Source organism: Apus apus, chromosome 4 (assembly GCF_020740795.1).
Source record: "Apus apus isolate bApuApu2 chromosome 4, bApuApu2.pri.cur, whole genome shotgun sequence".
Taxonomy (NCBI): domain Eukaryota; kingdom Metazoa; phylum Chordata; class Aves; order Apodiformes; family Apodidae; genus Apus; species Apus apus.
Genome location: NC_067285.1, coordinates 5,976,100 through 5,997,387, shown reverse-complemented (window position 1 = coordinate 5,997,387; position 21,288 = coordinate 5,976,100). Strand labels below are relative to the sequence as shown.

Sequence of the window (21,288 nt, the reverse complement as noted above, 5' to 3'; positions counted from 1 at the left end):
ATGCAAATGCTACCCACTTAAAATCAATCTGAACCTTCAGTCAAAATAGAAGCATGTTCCAAACTCTTACCCAAACTTGAATATTCAAACCTTTTTCTCTCCCTCCCTACAGTTTTTCAAACACTCCTTCTCCACATCAACAGGTTGGCACCTTGAAGCAAGGGCAGTGGAAGAAATGCAATGGGAACCAAGACATGGGAGGAGATGAAGAAGGCACAAGCAGCATCTTCTGCTGCTGAAGTGACTTCCAGCAGTTCAGACAACAGCTCACTCAGAAGTGAAACCCACTGTGTCATTCCATCTTCCTCTCTTAGCAGAGAAAAACATACTGTGACAGAATGTAAGCAGCTGGATTAACAGGGACTGAAAGCAGAAAATGGGATAACTAAGGAATACAAAGTGATCTTGGCCCAAACTGTGTTCAGAACATAAAACAGCACATGGACTTGGTGTATTTGTAGAATATTTTAATTTTTAGCTCAGAAACACACACTAGGGTAGAGCTTAAGGCATGCAATCAGGCATGAAACTTGTTTTGCTTTTTGTGCTCCTATCTTCAGTGTAAGTTCTATGAAAAGGAGTAGATCCTATCTTTAATCTCTAACTAAAGCAACTCTAAGTATCCACTTACAGCCCGAGGTTCAATGCAACGTTTACAGCTGTTCCTGGAATGCAGGATTTACTTAGAGGGAGACTCAGTTCTTACTCTGTGCGATTTGTTCTATGCCACATAGAGAAAATGTCACATCCTTCACAAAGTAAGTTTGATCAGTGACAAGATCAACAGAAGCAAAACAACCTTCTCCACTTACAAACATGCTGCAATGACATCTGCTTACATGGTTTGATTGCTCTTTTACTGGAAAATAGAAATAATCTAATGGATGGGGGGGAAAACACCTTTGATTTCTGTACCTTGCCAGTTGTTGATTTTCTTCTAAAAACAAACCAAAACCAGATGCTACAAACAAAACAGACAAAGGAGCAATGAAAATTTTCCTGCTGAGGCAAAAGAGCTATTCAAAGATTAAGAATTTTTTGCATTTAGGCAGATAACCTTAGAAACATCACAGGGATTGAAACAAACATCATAGGCACTGAGATGCTGCTAAAAATGCATTTCCATTTGATAAACTTTTGGGTGGCAGAAGTGTAAAGCACCTTTTGTCTACTCCTATGGCACATCTCTTAAGAAGCAAATGATACAGTACCTGGCAGGGAGCATATTGCCAAAGAAAACTTTGTTTATAAGCAGCTACAAATGAGTATCTTCTCTCTTTAATGCCCTACCCTTACCCATAGAGCTTCTGGTTTAATTTTTTGTTATTATCATTTTAAAACACAATAGTCAAAGACCCTTTTCCCTTAATGATGCATTTTTAAAATCAATATGATTCAAAATGAACCTACTGTGCATCCATGTGATGAATGTGGTAAGAGCTCATTCTGCATTTCTCCCATGAAGGTCCCCATCCTGCATTTTTCCTGTATCACTAAGACTTCTGCTGCATTAACTGGAAAGAAATCCCACCTCTTCAATGTGTTTAAGTAGCCCGCTCCCAAGGACCTCAGTGGTATCAGAAGTTCCATCCTCTGCTGTGGCAGACATTAAGAGTTCATTATTAGAGTGAATTTTCAAATGAGGCAATCCTGAGATTACAAAGAGTTGGCAAGTCCAGACCTGGATGGTCCTATTTCCCAGCACAACAGAAGGATTCATGCACGTGCTTACTTCATCCTTTTCAGCAAAACATTTAAATGCAACTCAAGCATGAGGTCAAATAGCACTGAAAGTGCCTGGAGCAAGATTATGACTTCACCATTAAATCTTTTGAGAGCATAAAAGGAAAATGAACGCAGTGCATAAGAATTAGACCTTAAAACGTGCACATGGAGGCACTGACCTCTTCTTTGATTTTCCATAAATTAACAGGCCATTCAGGGGGAAGAATCAGAACTCCTCTTCCTACACTTCCATCTAATTAGGGAGGAGCCCATGGAAACCATATCCTTTACACATTATCTGCAAGAGTGGCTCAGAGTTAAAAGAACTAATCAAGTCTACCAAGTGAGTCTGCATCCTCAAAAATTACAGTCTAGACTTTGTTTTAAAAATGTTGATAGTGACAGTAATGCATGAAACACATCTGGCCTTTCTGACAAAAAAAGAACTATAAAATGATCAAAAGCTAACTGTGCATTTAGATTAGACAGCACATAAACAGATGTTCAAGAAAAGCAGTGCACAAAATGAAAGAGTAAATAATGAGAGCATGTGAAACAGCCAGACTACACACTGCAAAGCTTGGAAATAGACCATGGAGCCAATATGCTTTCCCATCTTCAACTGCAATTTAGTAAGACAGCAGTGAATTAATTCAAAACTATATGAACACAGGAAAAATTGTACACCAAAATGTGCTTTGCAGCTCTGACACAGTCCCAGGATGATATGGAAAGCTCATTGGGAGCGTCTTCCTTGACCTCCCTGACATCTGATTGCTCTGGGCAGAAATAAATTCCCCTTCCTCTCAAGCTTGATGTGAGAATGGCTAAATCACATCAACCACCTGTTCCATTGCAGCTATCAAAAGTTAGGATTAAGAAACCCTGAGATACTTCTCTGGGCAAACAACATTAGGCAGGATGATTTTAGTAGAAAGATTTTAGTAAAACAAAGCCAGACTTTGTTGGTTGGTCCTTTGCCAAAGTGTTCTTGCCCCACAGGGCAGGATTGCCCAGGAGACCTAGGGAAATCAGATGCCTCCCAGTGCCAGCACCTGATGCTGATATTTTGCTGACATGCAGGACATGCCCAGGTCAAGCTTTGCTGAAAGTTGTGTGCCCTGAGTGGGATATTTCCTAATGGCTCTTAGAAGTTCTTCAGAGATTCTGTCTATCTTAGAGCTTTTGTTCCCAAGGGAATGCAAGTCATTCCATCTTCTGAAGAACATGATTGTCTACTGCAAAAACACAGGGGAAATTTAAGAAATACAGAAATGAAAGTCATGACTACAGAAGTGTTTTGATTCAACAATAAAGACAAAGCAAAACAGACATCACCGGGAACGAACAATGTTACACAGGAAGGGGTTGGATTCTACTGAGGCTAACCCTGAAAGATTCTATCCCCTCATGACTAAGTTTGCTATGAGTTACTCATCCACAAAGTAATGGCTTCTCCCAGCAATCCAGAACGTAAAAGCTGGTCACAAATAAAAATTACAAGGCAAAAGTAAAAAAAACAACCATCCTGTCTCCCATTTCTCATCATCATGATGCCTCACACAAGAAAATACAAAAATTGAAAGCACTTTAACTTGTGAAATATGAAATGCAATTCATGCTATGGAAGATTACTTCAGCCTTTTAACTAGGAAACAGTCTTTCCCTGGGTGCTTGGTTATTAGCTATCATGCAAAAAACAATTAGTTGTTCAAGCAATTAAGAAAGTAAGTATCTCCTAAAAAGGTTTTGAGCTTTTCAAGCCCTAAATGCAACTGCTATAAACCTTAACTGTTCCTGAGTGTAATTCAGTAATTGTACTGCCTCTCCTGAAGAGATTCATTGTATCATGTGTTGTAAATTCTCGATGCTCTTTTAGCTGCAGTCTGAGCCTCTGATGAATTCTCCTCTTGCTCCTCGGATTTCTTATGGTTTAGGAATATGTCTGACTTCAGGAAGCGGCTGTAGCTGTCGTATTTCATGAGATTGAAGATCTGGCAAGCGGGGGGGAACACAAAAACAATGACCTGAGTAAAACCAGATTTTACATGAGAAGGACAGTATATGAATTCTAAAGTATTTTTGTTCTGGAGGTACTAAAGCATTACTCAAAAGCATGACATTAAAATACATTTCAAACTCTCAACAGGGGCTGCATGTAGCAAACATTATTGTAGGCTCCACAGTTTAAGAATCAGATTATGGTTTTCACAATAACCAACTTTGGAAACCTCATACTGAAGGTGGGGAGGTCACATGCCATGGTCACTAGGTGGTATTTTATGGCTGACAATCAGGTAACTGCACATGTGGACAAACCAGGAGATTCCCTGGTCCCCTCCCACAGCAGCCATAGCTCTGCAGAGGCACCAGGAGTGACACCTAGTGAGGGTGTCCTCTGGCAGGGTAGCTGGAAGATATTCAGAGGGATAATGCAGAGCTGAAGAAAAAGAGGTACCTTTCATAGAATCACAGAATCATTAAGGTTGGAAAAGACATCTAAGATCATCAAGTCCACCTGTAAAGCCAGCAGCACTATGCCAACTGAACCACGTTCTGAAGTGCCACGTCTACACGTTGCTTGAAAGCTTCCAGGGATGGTGACTCCACCACCTCCCTGGGCAGCCTCTTCCAATGTTTGGCTGCTCCTTCAGTGGTCCCTTTAGGTAACTCCCTGACTGCAGTTACTCTTGAACATTACAGAATAGCTCCTTCTACACACAGAGCACTGGATCATCAAGAAAAGCCTCTAAATCATTTACACAGATACTGAAACAGCAAACTGAACCAAGACTGAAACAACTGGTTTAACCAAGGTTTCTTAAACTTAGGCCAAGCCTTTGGTGATTTTTACATTACCACACAGCCAATTAACAAGACTGGTCTCAGGCTAGATCAGAAATGTTGCAGGTACCTGCCACAAAAAGCTGATCTGGTACAGGTGTAACTTGCCAGTTAAAGTGTGATTTTAAATTGGTGATGGGCTAAATCTTGTGCCATCAGGCTTTGCACTAGCCCAGAACCAGCCCATATTCCCACAGCCAGTGGGGAAGCACAAAGTCAGCACTGAGCACAGCTCTCCTCTCCCAGGGCTGAGTTCTGGCTTGTCCCTCAACACAACTGCTCTTCTATTTATACCCACTTCGGATGAAAAAAAAGCTGGAACCCATTTGGTGTTTTCTGAAAACAAAAGGGCTTAGGAGAAGAGCCTGGAATATCTTCAGGTATCAAGGTCAGGACTATATTTTGCTTGGTCTTGGAGCAGAGGGGAAGGAAAAATGTAAACCTCAAAACTGTAGCTGAGGCTAAACCAAAGCCTACATCACCCTCTTCCTACTATTTCACTGGTGGAGCCTCTCTGAGTCAGGTTTCATGAGTGATTACATTTTATGGGACTCAGAGGAACTGAAATCCCAAGAGGAATTTCTGGTCTCTGACCTTCATGTGTGGATAATCCATGTGTGGGTAACTGGAACTTTACCTTTATTGGCCTCATTTTTAACTGATAGTACAAATAGGTGATACAACAGTTTGTAAGGAGGAAAAAAAAATTAATAATAATCTCAAGCTGCTTTTTCACTTCACATCCTCAAGGAACCTGGGCAAACACAAACAGGGAAAACTTGACTGCTCTTGTCTGTATTTGCTGAAATATCCCCCTTGCAAATAAATTACACAATGCATTTTACTAACCACTGTTTCTTTACATATTCAAATTCACATTTAAAACAGTGGAAATCTTGCTTTATACGCTACATAGTGGAAAGACTAAAAATCTCTGGACACCCTCTCAATGTAAACCCAAATCAATGCAGTTAAGCACAGTCAATCTACACCTCCTGGCATTGCCAACTACAACCTAACTACATTTAAGGGAAAAAGAAATTGTAAGGAAGACATTGCCTGAAAAAATGTCCTAAGTCAGCATTAAGAACTTGGACACCTCTTGTTCCTGGTATCATTTAAAGCATCTCCCAGAGAGAAAGAGCAAGATAAAAAAATCTGCTGGAGGCTGGCCAGCCAAATGCACAGAAGTGACAGATTTTGTAACAGCATGCAAAGGCAGAATTTTATTCTCTCCTCCTCTCCTTGCATCCATGAAGCAGGAACATTTACCCTGTAAGTATTTTGAAATCTACACCTTTCTATGAAGCACTCTAACACCACCTCATCCCCCATGAACAAGTGCCTCCAAGCTATTTGTTCAAGGCCATCCCAGGAGCACAGCACCAGACCTCACAACCAGCCCCATTTCAATCAGGAGGTCCCCAGGGAACAGAAGTGCAGTACCAGTAACATTGTGGACCAGCCTGTGGCTTTCAAGCTCTGCCTTTTTGTACCTCAGACACACAGTGCCAGAAGTAGTTAACACTGTTCTTTAAAGAATAAATTATACCACTCTTCATAACTTTATAAGGGTTGAAAACTAGAAAAGATCAGAACTGTTACCTAACAGCAATAAACAGAAGTTTAACTCCACAGACACCTGCAATAACCCCTTCTGCATTTGGTTCTAGAAGTGCACAGACTTTCTTCCCATACTAATGGGATTCCTCCACCACTGCTCTAGCATGTTTCCAATCCAAGTATTACTAATCCCTGGAATCAGCACAGTTGTGCTGAGTATTTTAACTAAATGGTCCTATTTAGACAGGGCCAGTAACCTGGGGTACTGTACATCCAGCTTCAGGGCAGCTGCACTGATGACCCCAATATGGAAGGAACCCAGGTCTGTGCCTACCTATTAAATTCACACCACAGGCAGCAGTAGGCAAATTCCCAACTTTCCTACATTTTTTCTAAGCCTTTGCTTAGAAAACAGAGTCCACTAAAAGCAGACAAAAACTAAAGAAACCCTGTTCTTGAAGAAAATAACTTCACCTGGTCCTGGAGCTTCTGAAACATGAGAGGGTGAGGTGTCTCCAAAATGGTCTCATTCAAACGGGACTGGCCTTCAACATTCACTTGGGAGGAAGCTTTACTGGACAGGAAAGTCATGTAAATTTCTTTAGCTTTTTCTTGCATCTGCAAAAGAACAGATTTATTTAAGGAACTGCTTGCTGGGGGAGTATTTGTTAACATTACATTGGAGACTTCTCTGGGTCACCTAATTCTTGAGGTTCTACATCTTAAAACCAAAACATAGTCTGAATTTAAAAAAGAAAACAAGCAACAAAACAAATGTGCATAGAATATCTTATTTGTGCATATTCATTTGTACTGGAGGAAAAACATCTCTGCAGGCCAACTCCTGCACTGACATGAGTGGAAGGTACCAGTATTTGGCACTCTAGGTTAAACAGGAGGTTATGACATCTGAATCTGAGAATCCATGTAAAATTGCTCAACATTATCTGGGCCTTGTCCTCTCTCCTCAGAAGACTGTTTTTACTAACAGATAACCAGCATGCACAAGGAACTCAGAGGGGAGAAAGCACTGGGAGAATTTACTCTTACTGCCAGGCTTTGCTAAGCAAAGTTAGTGCATAATCCATGCTAGCTGAGAGCATCTCATGTGCAACACTGGCTACATGATTAAGAAAACCCAGCAAGTATCTTTTTGGCCAATGGCAAAGACTCTCAAGGATCTCTGAAAGCTGATAAATAAGGGTAGGTTTGACTTGCATAAAGCAGGTTTTTGTGAGTGTTTGCCCCGATTTCAGCAATCCTTTTTCAGTGGTCTTCTCTTGATAAACCAGTAACAGCGATAACATTTTGACCCTACCCAGTATCTTCAGGCTTCAAAGCACTAAACAAGTGGCCACAACCTTCTGAAAGACAATACAAGCTCCCCTTTGACCAGAAGGTTGGATAAGAGGAAGCCAGTGGGGGAGAGGAGAGCCAAGCCAGGCAGGAGGCAAGCTGCCCTGCTGCAATCTGAATTCTGCCCACTGAAAACAAGCCCTGTGCAGCAGCAGGCTCTGCACAGTCCTGAGCCAAGGATATTTGTCCATGTTCCCCATGGAACACCTAACGAGCAACCACATCTCCAGACCCCAACTAAAGGGCTGCATCTTTAACGGGAAGTGGGCTTGAAGAAGGAAGCGTTTAAACTCTTGCCCATGAAGGAGTCACAGATTTCCTTTCATGTTTTACAGCTGAGGATCAACATTTGGGGATAATTAGATGAAAAGCTACATGTGTTTGACAACTCACAAGGCCTAAGGAGTTAACTCTCTCACTGCTGATGGGAGCACCCATTTTCCAGAAGTATTCCTTTTTAATACAGAGTATTCATCATGTGTCAGGTGCACTAGGTCATAATGAAGTGTTTTAGAACAAATTGTGATCTTTTCAGTTTCACACATCAGGGGGGACTTGGTCAGCAATGAGCAATTAATCCAATCAATCAGAGATGTGACTGCTTTAATTGGTAAAGTTAATACCCTAATGCAGATACAGTACAGGTACCTTCAGCTGTTATGGCATGAGCAAGCACAAGTGATTGTACTGTCAATTCTACCTGGATAACTTTTGAACCTGCTGTCTAACTTCAACCATATTTAAAAGAGGGGCAAAAGACTGAGATACAATTACCCTCCTACTGATTCAATGCAAAAAGAGTGGTGAGAGAAAGGAAAGGGAGAGAAAAAGCAGCACATGCACCAAGGGAAAAGCCACAGTGTACATTCAAAAGTTATCTACTCTATTGAACTGCCAGCATGTGCTTAGCTGCTGCCTAATCCATGCACACAGAGCTCCTATCAGCCACAACATAAGGTGCTGCTTGCTCAAGGAACACAGGAGCAAGCTGGACACTGCAGAGAAAGAACAGAGCAAAGCCTGAGGGGAAACATGAAACTAGAAGTACTGTGAGGAAGTTTAAAGAACACGTGGGGAACAAGAGGATTGTGTGGGAGGTCGGTGAAATGGGAAGGATCTCTGAATTTTTTGGGAAAGAATGACAAAGGAAGGAAGTGAAAGCGCCGTGGCAGGGAGAGGGGGTCGCTGGAGAGACACAGGGGATCTGACTTTACAGTAATGAGGAAATATGGAATGCACAGCTAGATGTTACAGGTTCTGCTGCACATGGAGCAACTGCCATGCTTCAGTAGCACAGCATCAGTTTAACTACAATACATTTATTTTTTTTAAAAAGCCCAGTTAAAGCTGCCAGTGTGTTCATACATCCCCCAGTTAATATTCAGGGAGAGCCACGTCCAAGCAGAGTGGGTGGCATTCTTTGTTCTGTGTCAGCCTGAACTAATGCCTCCGCACAGGGGACTCTACTCTGGAATTTAAACAACACTTAAACTGGGATCTTGCTCACAGGTGGTTATTAAAGGTTTTCTGGCATTTTTCGCTTACATCTGTGTGCTCGCCCCAGCATCCCTGCCAAATTCCCATTTGGAATATGAAGTTCTGTCTACAGAAATCCCCAACACCATTTCAAGTGGATACAACATTATTTCCCACTTCCTTTCCTAAGGTCAAACCCAGCTCTCAAGCATGTGTGGTTCCCAAATGAGGTGGAATGGAAGTCCCAGATGCTCATCAGAACAGGCTCCAGCAGTTAGCAGCTGTGCAGCATTACCCAGTCCTGCTTAATCATTGCCACATTCCTCATGGGAAGTGGCAGAAGAAACTCCTGAATATGTACACTTTGTTCCCAAATTATTCTCCCCAAATTTCTTGACACGGGTATTTTGGTGGATTTTAGTGATAGCTGAAAAGATTCCTGGTGTTTACAGCATTTATTTCAATCTGTATTTTATTTTTAAAGCTCAGCAGCAAGAGAAGAAACATTTAAACCTTGGGAAGTGGCACCATGGACATGTTGTTTATTTCATTAACAGTCACAAACACAACAGCATATGACTAACTGCAATAAAATATTTAAAGTTAAGTTTTATTCACTTATCCCCACCACTCCCATTTCAATAATGAAATGTGTCCTAAGATGAGGACCATATGGGTGGCAGCAGAGCTTACTGCAACAGTGGACTTGACCTAATTCCTTCCTCAATCCTCACTAAAAAACACATTTCTGTTTTCATTTCAATTTTAAAGGAATGATAAAGAAAGAATATCCTTATTAAAAAAAAACAAAACAAAAACCTACAGAGATGTGCCTTGAGTTGAGGAGTTTGTGCTTCCATCCTGTGAGAAGACAGGTTGAATCTAGTCCATCCAAAACCTGCCTAAACCAGTAATGTAGCCTGCTTGCTGCCTAGCTCTGCTGAAAATCTCCCCCACTCCCTGAAATTTGCATGCATTTTGTTATAGTTCACCCAAACAGGAAAATAAACACCAACTCCTGGACCAGTCTGGTCTGAACTCTACTTCTGACCAAGCACTCCCAGCACTAGCCTACAGCCAACACAACAGCCAAGAGCCTGGCTGCTTCTTGCCTGTGCTCCCTCTGCTCCCATGATCCAGCAATCCTGGCTGCACAGAGGTTCACATTAAAGAGGAAGGAGACAGACAAGATTTATCAGCACAGCATCTTGCAAGATCTGCCTGTGTTGGCTTGATATGCCAGCTTCTTGGCAGAGCCCACGTGACTGTGACCACTGAACCAAATTTAATAAGCTTTGAGGAAAGGCCGAGGATATTTTCTTAGAATGGCATTAACACAGCTAGACAGTTTGCATCCAACAGAAAGCAGGAGCAGGAGGAGCCTGCATCTACTTGAGGAGACCAGAAAGGGCATGAAGGAAGGAGAGCACGTTTACTGAGCCAACCACCTCAATGCTCTACCAGCCTACACCAAACCAGACCCTGTTCCAGGCTGACACTGAAGGGATGACATTAACACTAGGCACAAGGGACACTTGATCCACTGACCAGCTGGTGACTTTTGTGCAAGCTTAAACTGACCAAGAAAAACTCCACACTAACATCCTCACATCAAGTAATGAAAAGTTTATCTTATACTTCAAAAACAGGGGAAAAAAAATCCCCTTCAATCTGGGTTAAATTGAGATCAGCTTCATCTGACCAAAAGTCTAAGTGTCTGCGAGCTAGTTTCTGTGGTAAACCAGTTTTAATGAGAAGCAGGTTATAAAATAAATTAAAAGTAGCTTTTAGGATACTTTACTCACGTTAGATAGACATAGAGTGATTTCAAGAGTCATGTTCAGAGGATAAATCCATCCTTCATGCTATCATAAACACTGGAAAGATTTCTATTTTTAGTGCTTTTTCTAGCTTTGTAAATTATCTAAACAAAGCCATCCATAAGAAGTAGCTATAAAAATTTACTGTAACTCTGTGTAATTCTAAAGCATATTTACTCTAGCTGGCTCAAATAGCTTTGGCAGTCCTAGCCCCCAGACTGTCCACAGTGTGTAATGATTGGTACTCCATAATTAAGCTAAGTGAAACCTAGTTAGGTCTTTGTCCATTCACTTGGCAATTCATTCAAGAATTCCCTAAGTTACTACCTCTAAACATCAGTTTACTGTTTCCTCTCCTAGCATGCACAGTTCAAAACCAGCTGAGGAGTCCCATCTGAAGGAGGTTTAACTGGGATTTTCCCAGCCTCACATCCTCATGGCACTCCATCAACCTGGGGAAGAAGAGGACAAAATGGGCTGTGCATTTCCACCCGTTGCCTTCACAAATGATTCCTTTGGCAGCAAGAGCTGCACACATCAAAAGCATCACACTGGGATTTCAGAAAAAGGGCTTATAGGATTTAGGAGCCTGAGTCTCAAGGACAGTGATATTCAGCTGGAGTTTTACAACTACTTCATTTCATGCTCATAGAATCTGCATCTCACAGATAAATCCATTCGGAATTTCTCACCAAAAAAATAATAATTAAAAAAAATAAATCACAAAATCTTTTCAGAAACAGGCAAAAAATCCACAGTGTGTATTTAGGTCTGACTCTATAGGCTTTGAAGCCTAAATGTGAAAGTGGATCCTGTGTTCCTGGTGGATCTAAGTGTAGACCAAGACCCAAGCTGTGGAAAAAAACCTCACTGGAGGTGGCTGGTTGAAAAATTTCCAATAGAATATTTTCTACTGGAAAAAGACAGCATTCATGAAAATGCAAATGCTCTGCAGGTATACATCAATTTGAATAAATATTTAAGCAAAGAAGCCTAAATTATCTTTTGTTTTGTCACGTTTCATTTGCTGAGACAAAACTTTTCACTTTGGTCTTGTAAAACATTTTGATTGCATTGTTTGTTGTTTCTATGTTCCACTAAAATAGTATAATGGTGTATATTTTCATAGAATAGCTGCTATGCTTTCAAAAAAGTCCTGAATGAAACGTCTTTATATTTTCAAGCAAGATGATGCAACATCACTGAATTCAACTTTTTGCTATTCCCAAGCAACAACAAAAAAGTTCACAGTTTTCAAAACATGGGAAACTTGACAATTTCAGCATTTTGTTTTGTTTTGATTTGAAATAGAACCGGCTTTGTTTCCAAACAATTCCACCACTGTGATTTCAGTGCAATTCCTTCAAATACCTTTATTTGCACTCACATGCAGCAGGTTATGCAACAGAAACCTTACGAGCTCCACCTCTGCTAGGGAAACTTTGTTGACAAGTAAAATGGATTTAGGAAACATACCTGTTTTTTTCCCTGTGTTTTCTTAAATTCTTCACATGCTAGCCAGAACAAAACATTTTCTTCACTAAATTCTTTCTTTAAAAACTCCTAGGGAAAAGAAAAACAAACAACCAATTGTGAGGATCCAATTCCTCAATTTTTTTTCCCCTCTTCCTAACTGTAGTTATTAAAACTAGAAGCCTACCGGCTTTACCAGGGAGTGGGTTTACATAACACAGTGCAACAGAACCACTGCAGGAAGGTCCCTGCACACTACCAAGACACAAATGAACAATCATATATATATTCAGCACTTGGAATCCAGGAGAAGGATGAGTTACATTAAATCTCAGAGTGTATCAGTAACTAACAAGGAGAGTTTCTTCAGTCTCCCTGAAATAACTCAAGCAATTTCATAGCCATTACTCAAAGGGAAATCCAAAAAAATATTAATTCATTAGCAGGTGAGTATAATGAACTATTTTAATGACAGTCACAGATTACTTAAGATACTCATCCACTACCTTTCTGGTTTTTTAATGAGCAAAATCTCTACCAAAAAAAGTGTTTCTAAACAACACCAGTGGCAATAAATTAACTTAAGTAAACTAAAGCAGAAGATGTATTTGCATTCTCTTGACAGTGTTTAAACAAAGCACATTCCTTCAAAAGTGAGGCATGTTTTAAAATGGGGAAAAAAAAGCACATTAGATTTCTTTAGAAAAAATAATTACATAAATTATTTATAGCTCTTGAGATCATCAGTTTTCACTTTCAAGTGTTAGAAAACACTGATTACATAATGCCAAGAATTAAATAGCACAAAAAAAAATACTTGTTGTTGTGGGGTTTTTTTTAAGTCTTCTAAATCAGTGTTTTATAATTCTGGTTTGCATCACCTTTCAAACCAGACTGGCAAGAATTAATTCTATCCCAGTGCATTTTACCAGTGCTTGGTATGGCAAAACCACACTCAAGTAAGCTAGTTTCTATTCCTGTAGCTAAATGGCAAGAAGGCCTTGAAAAATCCACTCCCCACCCTCACCTAATTAAGCCTCAAGCCTGTATTCTGAGCTGCACAAGCCCACTTTGCCATAAACTTAAAGGGAATTATTTTCACAACAGCTGCTGCAACACAGAGTAAAAGCCCCACAGAGTTATCAGGCTCAGGAGCTGTTAGTGGTAACTCATTGCTTAAGGAAGGAAAATATGTCATATCAATGTATGAGAACACAGAGAGCAGGATCAGTCCTCAGTGATAATTAATGATTGGTAAGAGAGATCAGTGCCTCAAGGGCTGTAGTTTATCCAAGAGTAATTTGTTAATCCTTGCAACAGCTGATAGATCCTCTTACAAACATGCAACCAAAAGTCTTCTGCAGCTTAGGAGAGCAAGCTGCAGTGGCAGCAGGCAAAAGGCACCATCTGAGAAGCTCAGCAAATGCCACAGCTCCAACCCTGGCACCTCTGCTCAGGGCAGGCATCAAGCAGGATGCATGCCTGTGTGCCTGCAGCACTGGCACAGCTGCACCAGTTATGCTGAGACCCGTTCAGGTTTAAATCCTAATTTTGGTTTATAGAAATATCCACAGTTAATACGGCAACCCTAAATCGTTTCACTCCTTCTGGATCTTCGAGGAGGTTCTCCAGAGATGTAGCCCATTTGGAGGTTCCTTTCAAGGTTTGCTGGCTGCTGCTTGGGTGACCCTCGCTGTCATTTATCTCTGGAAAAAAAGATTGGAAAAAAAAAATCATCTTCATTAGAAGTGATGAACATCATGTGAAGTTCTTCCCCATTGCCCTCTGCACCCTTGGATTACAGCTGCTCTCTTGGAAGGAGACACCATAAAACTGAAAATAAACACACACACGTATTTTATTTCTGCTTTGCCTTTAAGGAGGCAAAAATGCCTTGCAGTTGGATAATTCATGAGCGTGTAAGTGGGCACTGTCACTGTTTTATAGGAGTTCAAGCATGTGGAACACAGTGACCGAAGCCTGTGTAGTAAAAGGACCGTTTGCCTTTTGTTCTGGCACTGTCAGTGACACATCTGCCAGCCAGTCTTCTCACAGATAGGAAAGATGGAACATAGACATTTTTACATGTTTCTATCCCAAGGCTGTTGATGCCAAAAAACATTGTCGGCTGGCTGCCCATCAGAAAACCTTTTACTTGGGAAGGCTCCAGGAATGTTACTGCTGATCTGAAAATCTTTAAAACAGACGTAAAGCGCTTGGCCTCCTTTGCTCTCACACCCAAAATGCCCAGGGAAGACAGGCCATGAGAAGTCAGGCTAAGAGCTCCTCCACCTCAGACCACTACCCACTGGAAAGGTGCACAAAACTCTGAACTGTAATCAATACAGCTTCTGCTTATTTTTATAACCCCTTTACCAACTTACATGGATCTTAGTAACTTTTGCTTAAGCTCCGTTAAACAAACCCCTTCCTCCAACGTGAAACTAAACCTCAGCAAGTATCTCAAAACCCCATCTATGCAGAGCTATACTATCAGATGCCCTTTTCAGCTGGTAGCTAGAATGATAAATACAAAGGTTAAAGCCCTACAAAATACTGGCACGACAGCAAAGCCTACTGAGTTTTGGTTGGTAGGGACCTGTTGAGTCTATTTGTTTTTCTAATAGTGATGGACCACTGCTTTCAACAAATTAACATCTTCTTTTCTCTCCTGACAGGAGGGGTTTTTTCACTCAGAAGAAATTTCAAAGCTGGAAGAGAGGGAAACTTTCTGGAGTTGTGGGTTCCACACCTGTTGCCTAATACTGAGAGATCTACACTCATTCCCCAAGTAAATAAAGATGTAAAAGAAAGGAACACAACTCAAATGACTGAGCAAATGGTCACTGCAGGATCCGTTTTTCACATGTAAATCCTGTCTCTCCTCTGCAGCTGCAGCACCAACCTGAAATTTCTTACACACTGACAGGAGGACTGTGTGTCTGCACCAAACCTTTCAGGATCCAAAATTACACCCAATTTGGGTAAGGACTGTTACAGCCTGGGCTCCAAAGCAGCAAGTGTACCTATAGCTCTGGGTAAGAAACACACAGTCTGCTAGTTAAAGGCCAAGGTCAGAACCTGAGGACTGTCTCCAAACCCCTACTGCAGAATTCACACATGACACTAGAGAGCAACCAGTTAACTGTGCCTCGGTCTCCCCTCATGCAAAAGGATGTGGTTCTTGTTTATCGCTTGCAAAATTTAGGTTAGGAACCTGACTCAAAGTATCTGGGCATCTAATCTCAGTAAGTTCTGTGAGATTTCATTGGGAATAGCCAAGTACGTTGGAGCAGAACACAATTACTTCTGAGAAGCTTGAATCTCTTGCTATGACCGCTCTCACCTGCAAGCAGAAAAGCAGCTCTGTGTGTATGGCAGATAATGGCCTGAAGAATAAGGCCATTCCCTTATTTAATATATGACTTAGCACAGAACACATGGGAGTGAGATTTTGTTCTAGTGTTTCTTTCCCAGCCAAATTATAAGTGGACTTCAATGGTTACTGTGAAAAGCATGTATTTCAGTGAGCCAGTGCAAAATAGGGCAGACTCAGTGCCATGAGAACCTAAAAAAAATCGCAGGTGAGCAGACAAAGGCCAGAACAAGTGCTTCCATGCACCCAGGATACATCCATCTGCTTCCCCTCAGCTGCTTTCACTGGTGTCTTGTCTCTCCATTCTCCTCAGCTTCCTCCCACTTCCAGCCTACCTAGCCCAACGCAACTCCATCCTCCTTTTACATTCCCCTGCTGCTCTTCATCACCCTCCAAACCCTACAGCTCTCTTCTGTGACCCAGTGCCCCTTCTCTCTACCTCTTCCTCCTCCTTTGAGTAAATGTTGGTTTTGAAGGGAGAACCTACACAACTCCTTCCCAATATCCATTCTGCTAAGTACAGGACTCTGTTACTCTCTTTCCCCACACAACCCCCAAAGTACTGTGGCCCTGAAGGGATGCTTGCCTGCCCATTGCTTGTACAATACAACCCTTCCATTCCCCCTTGCCTCACGTATAAAGCTGGGAGTTCCTCAGAGCAGAGCCACGGGATGGTGCAGGCACAGGCAAGCTCTGCCCAGCCAGCACGGGTGCCACTGGCAGCCACAGCCCCAGCTCAGCCTGGGCTACAGCTCCCAGCATCAGCTCCTGCAGAGGCAGGGGACACCAGCCACAGTGTCACGATGGAGCCAGACGCTCCAGACTGCCCAAACATGATAAACACAAAAGGCCAAAGAACACTCTCGGGTGCTGCCATCAGGCAGTGCAGCACATCCCTTGTCCTGAGCATTCCCCCCAAACTGCACCCAAACAGCCTGCTGGGGACACCCCTTGGCTGGTACCACCCTGCCTGCTGTGCCAGGGGCAACACAGCTGGCAGGGCCAAAGCTGTGCCAGGGAACATGCCAGCAGCTCCAGAGGGCTCAGGTCTGTGAGCTGGGCACGGCGCTGACAAAGCTCTCCCTCCAGGCTGAGTACCATGAATCCCCACGTTCAGTGTTCCTCTGCAACCACCACAGAACAGGAATGTTCCCCTTCAGCGCAGATGTAAATAGGCTGCACATGACACAGGACAGCAGGAAACACCCTGAAATTTTACGAGGATATTAAACCTGCTGGGTACTTTGATTACATCCCATTAAATACGCCGTCGCAAACATTTTTTCTAATAGGAAAATCACACCCCCCCCCCACCCCCAATTAGGACCATAACTTCCCACTCCACACGCTGGTTTAATTTAGCAGATGTGGTGTGTGATTTCTAGAACTTTTTTAGGAGCTTGGAAGATAGGAAAGAGGTTTTCCCCACAAATTACTCACAAAGGTAATCCCCAAATCCACACCCCATAACATGTTATTAAATTACCTTAAAAAGGGTCCCTCCACTGAAGCAGAATTTAGTGAAAGTCTGAAACAATGAATTGTAGAGGGCAATACTGCAATAAATGTAATTACAATAATGACCCCCTTGAAACCTATTTATCTCTGTTTGCTATTTATAAAGGTAACTTTCTCCAGTTAAAATAAACTAGTGACAAAGTGATGTATTATACACTTGGAAATAACAAGCTCAATGCCAATATTTAACAACCAAACTGTACACATTAGTATGCTGATTTAAATGAGGAAGGGCAGACACTTGCTGTTGGTGAAAACTGGGAGATAATTTTGTGCATCAAAAAAGGCATTACTAAAGGGCAGCTCTTCCAGCAGTGTTTCTGTAAAAGTAAGGCACAGAATGCACAACAGATGATCAACGTGCTAATGGCATTTCTTACTGTCACAGGAGAGCACTTGGTATCTTTCAGACGGGTTAGAAACCAAGTGGCAAAGCCAACAAAGCAGACGCAGCTGCTGAGCTTCTGCTGAAGCAAACTTTCCACTGAGTCTAACAACCATGAAGTGCTCATTTTAACAGTGCCATTATTTTAGAGAAGCCCACAAATAGGCAGTTACATTAGCTGGAGCACGATTTCAAGAGGAGAATCTCATGGAAGCTGCCTTCCCCTATCACACAACAGCACTGTGGATAAAAGCTCTTTGTAAGGAACAGATGCCACAGTAACTGCAGCACTAATAACAACGTAATTATCAGTTGAAGCGCGGTATCAAAATTGGCAAATACTTGCATTCTCCAACCAGGAACTTGGACTGAAACCACATAAAGTGTCACTACTATCAAAATATACAACTTTGCAGGTCAAAACTTACAGTTTTGGCCTTTTACTGTCAACAAACACAGGGGAAAAAAAAAATATATGTGGAAACCCACCAAACGTTCAGAGATGAAGGCACAGCTAATTGAGTTAGACATGCTAATCCGTCTGTCTTCCAGACGGGCTCGGTGCTGCAGAGGCTTCCCAAGCTGCTGTACTTCCCAAACTGTTGGTACAGCAGCAGCAAGGCACCACCCCGAGCAGCACAGCCTGCACAGAACCCTGCTGGATGCATCCCTTTCCTAAACGCCTATTCTAGCTCCCTCTGCCCCGCACGCACCTTTGGGAAACTCCTCAGTAAAAGACAAACCAGCACACACACAGTCTATGGGACAACAGCAGCATGTTAATACCTTCTTTTGTATTTCAACGTGAACATGCAGCGTTGAGAAAAGCCTCCTCGATTTCTTCTTGAAGAACTTCTGATGACACCACCTGCCTCCTCCCCTTCTTGCTCACCTGGATCATAAAGCTATGAACCCTTATTATCAATTTAAGAGTACTCTGAATACCTTCTCTTCCTACAGTCACCAGAATGCCCATCCAGCAACAATCACCAGTCTGGAATGAATAAATCCAAGGTTATGTGGGAAACTTCGTAAGAAGGCAGCTGAAAAAAGGGAAAACCCCCCTTACTTTCCATGTATCCAAGCGCCGCTGGATGAATCCTCACACAACAACTTTATTCCTAGCAGCAGCTGGATTTTAGACCTTTCCACCTACAGAAGGGCTGTCCTTCTCCTCCTCGGGCTGTTCAAAGCACGAGCCTCAACATCCTCTTTTGACTGCCTCTAACAACAGATGGCTACTGGATTCCACTTTTAACTATAAGGAAGGAAACCCAAGGGACGTTCCGCTTTTGTAGCACCTCTGGAAGTCTTCACCAGACACATATCCTTAAAAAAAACACAACAACAACAAAAACCCAACCCCAAGTCTAGACAAGCACCACATTCGGCTCTCCTTAGGCAGGGTGTGCCTTCTTACTGCACCTCCCAAAACGCAGCAGTATTTCCTGGGATCCTGAGGTGGCGGGCTGGCCCCCGCGGCTCCAGCAAGGCGGCAGAGAAGCCCCTCGGAGCCGACAGACCGACAGGTACCCGCCCTGGGGCACCCGCAGCAGCACGGACACCCCGCGCCGTCTGTCTGGAGGGGGAGCCGTCCAGCCGCACTCTTCTCGGCGCCTTCCACTCCCGTTTTAGGCTCTCCCCCCCAAGCCAAACTCTTCAAAGGCAACTTAAAGAGCTTGAACAACCACGTTTTGACGCCCTGCGCTATCGTCTCGCTAGCGGGAACAGCGACCGGCAGCAGCTCGCAATTAAAAACGCGGCTCGTGAGACGTCATTCCCCAGCAGATTTCCCGCTCCCTCTTCGGTGCAGATGCTGGAGCAGGAAGAACGGCGGGTCGGGTCTCTGCCCCTCACCCCGAGCACAGCTCGGACACGAGGGGACACCCGAGGGGCAGGTCCCACAGCGCAGCCCCAGCCCGCCGGGACCGGGCGGGGGAACCGGCGCGGCCCAGTTCCCGGACCCGGGCAAGAGGCGCTGCCGGGCTCGGCTCCCCGCGCCGCGGACAGCCCGGGCTGCCGGGCCCCGCTCCCCGCCGGGAGGGGCTGGTCCGCGCTCCGCCTCGGCGGGAGAAGCCGCGCGGCCCTTCCCCTGCCCGCCGCGCCGCCGGGGCCGGGGCCGGGGCAGCAGCCACCGGGGCCGGGGCCGCCCCCAGCCCCCTTACCTGACGGCGGGCGCTTCCTGCTGAGCCTGCTGACGGCGCGGTTGAACATCGCGGGGGCGGCGGCGCGGCCCCCAGCTGCCCGCGCTCCCCTCCGGAGGGGCCGCCCCGCTCCCCCCGCCCCGGCCCCGGGGCCCCCCCAGCCGCCTCTTCCTCCTCCTCCTCCTCACGGGCCGCGGCCGCGCCCTGCCCGCCGGCCGGAGGGGGCGGCAGCACCGCCCGCTGCCGCTGCCGCCCCCGGGGAGGCCGGCACGGCGGAGGAGCGGCCCTTGCTGGCCGTGCCCCGAACCTGCCCCCACGCTCCCTCCGGTACCGTCAGGCGCGCAGAGCCGTCCACTGCAACGTGGCAACGGTGTGAGGCTTCAGCCTCCCTCCAGTGCCTGCGGGGAACAGCAGCCTTCCCCTTCCCCGCCGCAGCCCTCGGCTGTGTGCCCCGGCTGCTCTGCTTCCAGCCTCCTCCACCTCATCCCCCTTCCCCGCCACCATCTCCTCTCTCCCGCCTCTTCCCAGGCTCCAGCCTGCTCCTTCCATCGCGCTCTGGGACACCAGCCCCTTGTTTCCACCCAGCGTTCACCATTAAGTCTTTGCTGAGCAGGTGCAAGAAACAAAAACACTTCCCTGAGATGGGTCACCTTTATGAATATTCTTACCAAAACAGAAATGCCTGAGTTTCTTGTGCTGGAGTGACTCCTCTGCTCTTCCAAGACAGCAGAGAACAATTATTTCTCAACACGAAAAGCACAATCAAGATTTTAAACAAAGGGATTTTCACTTATTTACTGACACGTTTAATAAAAAAAATTAAATAGCACTGATACTCAAAAGGTCAGAAAAACCAGCACTAGCAGACAAGTCAACACTTGTTTTATTTCCACCTAAGCCACATCCCCTCCTAAACACGCAGAAACACACTTGTCACTGGTGCTGTTCACAGAGGGAACCCAGAGGGGCTCCTCATCTCCTGGAAATCTATGGGTATTTCCCACTTTACACGCCCAGGCCAAGATTTCATTCCTGGGAACTGGTGACACCAGAACACTGAACACAAGAAGACATTGCATCTGTGACTCCACGATAAACAACAGCACAATACCTTCCAGCTGAAGTGATCTGGCCTGTGTACCACTGGACCTCTGCCTTCAGTACCAGGGCCAAAAGCTGTGTTAGCTGGTGAAGGTTTCTTGGCCCTCGGTGTGGATTAAAACAAAAGTTTGCTGCGCTGCTGAGGGACCTGCTCACCAGCTGCACGTGGTGCTTCCCAGCAGACGTGCGAGACAGGCACAACAGGATCTGGACCACAGCTGGCATTCCTGTGAATAGGCTGCAACACCTGGATGTAGCCACGTGCAGCTTTAATTATGATTTCATTCGTCCTGTGCCAGCGCCCGCATGCCAAACCCTATCATCAAATCGTATTTTACGTTCAGCTTTTCAGTTCTGCCTCCAACACTACTCAAATAGTAAAGTTCACTTAAAACTGAACACAAAAGCTTTCATGAGCCTTTTATCTCCTGCTCCGTTCTGCACATACATGATTTCACATACCAGTAGGAATGAGAGGGGTTCAAGTGGTGGGGGGTGGTGGCGAGA

At 44.2% G+C, this 21,288-nt stretch overlaps 1 protein-coding gene across 1 annotated transcript; it reads right to left on the bottom strand.

The window, feature by feature from the left end:
- Window positions 1-450: 450 nt before the first annotated feature.
- RGS10 (regulator of G protein signaling 10) lies at window positions 451-19,801 on the bottom strand. The gene is made up of 5 exons (XM_051620141.1): window positions 19,702-19,801; window positions 13,845-13,963; window positions 12,261-12,347; window positions 6,607-6,750; window positions 451-3,719 (listed from the first exon to the last, which is right to left on the bottom strand). Exons 1-5 carry the CDS (start codon window positions 19,748-19,750, stop codon window positions 3,573-3,575), a joined length of 546 nt encoding a protein of 181 aa, XP_051476101.1. The 5' UTR covers window positions 19,751-19,801; the 3' UTR covers window positions 451-3,572.
- Between the last annotated feature and the right edge of the window lie 1,487 nt (window positions 19,802-21,288).

What these genes read in the sequence shown, in the direction of transcription:
- RGS10 (XM_051620141.1), bottom strand. Translation starts at nt 19,750, where the DNA reads ATGTTCAACCGCGCCGTCAGCAGGCTCAGCAGGAAGCGCCCGCCGTCA. An exon ending in CAGGAAGCGCCCGCCGTCAG is followed by an intron (nt 13,964 to 19,701) that starts GTAAGGGGGCTG and finishes CTTTTTTTCCAG; the next exon opens with AGATAAATGACAGCGAGGGT. An exon ending in AAGGAGTGAAACGATTTAGG is followed by an intron (nt 12,348 to 13,844) that starts GTTGCCGTATTA and finishes TCTTTTCCCTAG; the next exon opens with GAGTTTTTAAAGAAAGAATT.